At 39.4% G+C, this 3217-nt stretch overlaps 1 protein-coding gene across 1 annotated transcript in view; it reads left to right on the top strand.

Moving 5' to 3' along the window:
• Positions 1–2937, top strand: part of SLC6A18 (solute carrier family 6 (neutral amino acid transporter), member 18) — a gene marked incomplete at its 3' end in the record, with an annotated part of 28385 nt that extends 25448 nt beyond the window's left edge. Inside the window, exons 10-11 of the mRNA XM_010082643.1 lie at positions 924–1083; positions 2775–2937. Coding sequence (XP_010080945.1) covers positions 924–1083; positions 2775–2937 — 323 coding nt within the window. The remainder of the gene's footprint in view (positions 1–923; positions 1084–2774) is intronic.
• Between the last annotated feature and the right edge of the window lie 280 nt (positions 2938–3217).

The following is a 3217-nucleotide window of genomic DNA, read 5'->3' as shown; positions in this document are numbered from 1 at the left end:
ACAGGTTGCCCAGGGAAGCTGTGGATGCCCCATCCCTGGAGGTGTTCAAGGCCAGGCTGGATGAGGCTCTGAGCAACCTGGTCTAGTGGCTGGCAGCCCTGCATATGGCGGGGGGGTTGAAACTAGATGATCACTATGGTCTTTTTCAACCCAGGCCATTCTATGATTCTATTATTCTATGATTTATTTACAACTTGATGAGGTAACCATATTATTTTGAAATTGATTTTCCAATTCTGATCTTTTTAAAAAAAAAAAGTCTGAAGCCCATTTTACACAGCATTGAACCAAAGTCCATCTCAGAGTCAGAAGCAATTAGTAACACAGCACAAGGACATACAAATTGATTTTCAGCCCATGTCTGCATCCAGCAACACTGTCTCTCCTTCCCACTTTTTTCTCTCAGTTACCTGAAATCCATATCTTGGCTAAAGGGGAACTGACTGTACAGAAGTGTGGTGAAACCTAAACCACACACGCTGGGACATAAGGGACATATAAATTTGTAGCTCTGGGCCCTTTGAGGAAATGGGGAGCAGAAATCCAGGGAGCCGTCTGCCTGTGCTTTGAGCCTATGACCGTATGGAAATGAGGGCACTTGAAACTCACTACACAACTCAAAAATTAACATAAGGCAGTATCATAGCACAGCCCAGGCTGCCTACTGGAACAACTGAAGGATGCTCTGAGTCACACGAATGCATTCCTCCTGCAACAGAGTGGTGCCTGTTGGCCAACACACAGGGGAAAACTGAATTTGGGAAGTAACATTAGCTCCCCTAAGAAAAAACAGTTTGTTGGAGCTCCCTAGAGGGAGAGAGAATAAAAATCACTACAACAAGAGCAAAAATAAGTTAGAACAAAAATATACTTACCAAGTTCAGTTCAGTACTCCAGTAACAAAGATACCTTTTCTTCTCCAGGTATAATATGTCTAATGTGCTTCCTCATAGCTCTGTGTTTTACACTGGGTTCAGGGAGTTACTGGATTGACATTTTTGACAGCTATTCAGGCTCGTTGGCTCTTCTAGTCATCGCCTTCTTTGAAGTGATTGGGGTTGCATATGTCTATAAAGTTAAAAGGTAAGTTGGAAGCAGATGGATTTTTTTTCTTAAGAGGTAAATGCATTTTCCTCTCAATCCATGTATGTTGCATACAGGTATACAATATTAACTTATTTCTGCAGCACTTACCAGCTCTGTGAATGTAGGTATCATTCTTTGCTTCAACTCTCCTGTACTTGTAAAACAGGAGGGATAATCTCTGCATAGGACTTATGGAAGGGGGGGATCCTAAGTTTAAGAAAGTCAACAGCCATTGTAGTTCTTTGGCCAAGAGGAGTTACACTGTCTTTCAAATATCCTCCTGTTACTGCCCTTTTGTTTTGTGTACTCTTGTATTTTTTGTTTACCCTTTTTTTCCCCCCTCAAACTTCATAGTAAGCAAAATGCAGTAGCTCCCCCATATTAAAAGGCTCAACCTGCCTGCTGAGAATCTCTGCAGTTACACACACTAATTAAATCCACTCTTTAGTTTAAAAACTTTCTGACATCCTTTGTAATTGTAAGTGCCAGAAACCTTATCTCCAATTGTTACGCTGACACTTGGATTACGAAGGTCCTGATATCTTGTGGATCAGTTTGCATATCGTATGAACAATGAACTTACATTCAGCCAGTGCTGTTGCATATCAAGGTGTTTCAGTACCACCCCAACTTAAGTCTTAACAGAGGCTATAATTTTAAAAATAAGAAGCTGAAGAAAAATATTCCTCAGTTACAGCTAAAGTTCCTGCATTAAATTTTCTAGATTCACTGTTAAGACCCTTGGAGCATTTCACATGTTAAATGGTGATAACTCCCAGGCTGTATCATCATAAACAATTTCACACATCCCTCTTGCTGCACATACAGCTAGCATCAGTCTTCATGATGCAGAAGTAGCAACAAAATCTGGTTTCACATGCTACAACAGACTGACTTCCACTGCACATGTATTTTCTCTGTTGTCCTAGTATACATATTCTTTTTCCTCTTTGCTACTATGGGATATGAGCATAGTCAAATCACTTTTTCCTAGTTCTCAAGAGAATTTCTAGTATCTTCAGTTAGAGTAACAGAATTGAAGACAAAGCTGGTGTTTGAACACACACACACACACAAATCACAAGTCCTATTTCAGATTCCAAAACCCTCTCCAACTTGAGAGATACAGATTTTCAAGTACCTATCAAACCCAGAACCATATATCTACTGCCCATTCAATGTACAAAACTGTAAGAGGTACAGGTAAAAGATCAGCTCCATGTTCAAATGACTGCCAGTACCAACTGCAGAGGAAGCTGGCTCAGGTTGTAAAAAATTTTGTCCCTAACCTGATTTGATTCATTTGGTGCTAGTTAATTCAGTCTTCTTAATAACAAGCTATGTTAGTTTCCTTGGCAATTTTGTCTTTTTTAGATGTTTGAATAGTTCTACAGAACTGCTGCAATATTTTCATCACCTATTTGTGTTTAGAAACGTTAGACTAGGTGCTAAGGTAATGTAAACTAACAATGGAAACTGATCATTCATCCCTGGTTAGGATCAATAAAGAACTACTTCATTGATGCTATTATTTAATAACTTATCATAGACTTAAACATATGGTACACATCCATAAATCTTTTCTATTCCATACCCTTCTTTATTTAAAACTTATAGAAAAAAATTAAAAACATGAAATTGTTACCACTTAGATCTGACACCATCATAAACATGTCTCCTCTTAAAAGGTTCAGTAAAGACGTGAAATGGATGACTGGAAGAAAACCCAATCTCTACTGGCAGATTACATGGAGATTTATTAGCCCTCTGCTCCTGCTAATTGTCCTCGTGGCCTTCGTTACTCTTCAGATACAGAAGGCACCAAGCTATGCAGCCTGGAACCCTAAATATGTATGTTCCCAAATATTTTCTGAACTGCAAGAGTTGTATACCCTTACAAGATCCTTTAAAATCATTGCTGTCTACTGCTTACCTATATAACGCAGCCCGAAGTGATGCAATGCTCAGGATGAGAAGGCTCCAGTACGTTAAGAGGTTATGAAGTTACACGTACTGAAGCACTTTCCTGCTAACAGGGCCTCTTCTTGAGAAGTCCCACATATGCCATGCTCCACATTTCTTACGAATGTGTATAATGCAGAGAACAGTTGAAGCAAAATGAACCCCCCTA

This window comes from Pterocles gutturalis, unplaced genomic scaffold (genome assembly GCF_000699245.1).
Source record: "Pterocles gutturalis isolate BGI_N339 unplaced genomic scaffold, ASM69924v1 scaffold45434, whole genome shotgun sequence".
Lineage (NCBI taxonomy): Eukaryota > Metazoa > Chordata > Aves > Pterocliformes > Pteroclidae > Pterocles > Pterocles gutturalis.
The sequence above is the reverse complement of the archived record's forward strand: the minus strand, read 5'-3'. Positions and strand labels throughout refer to the sequence as shown.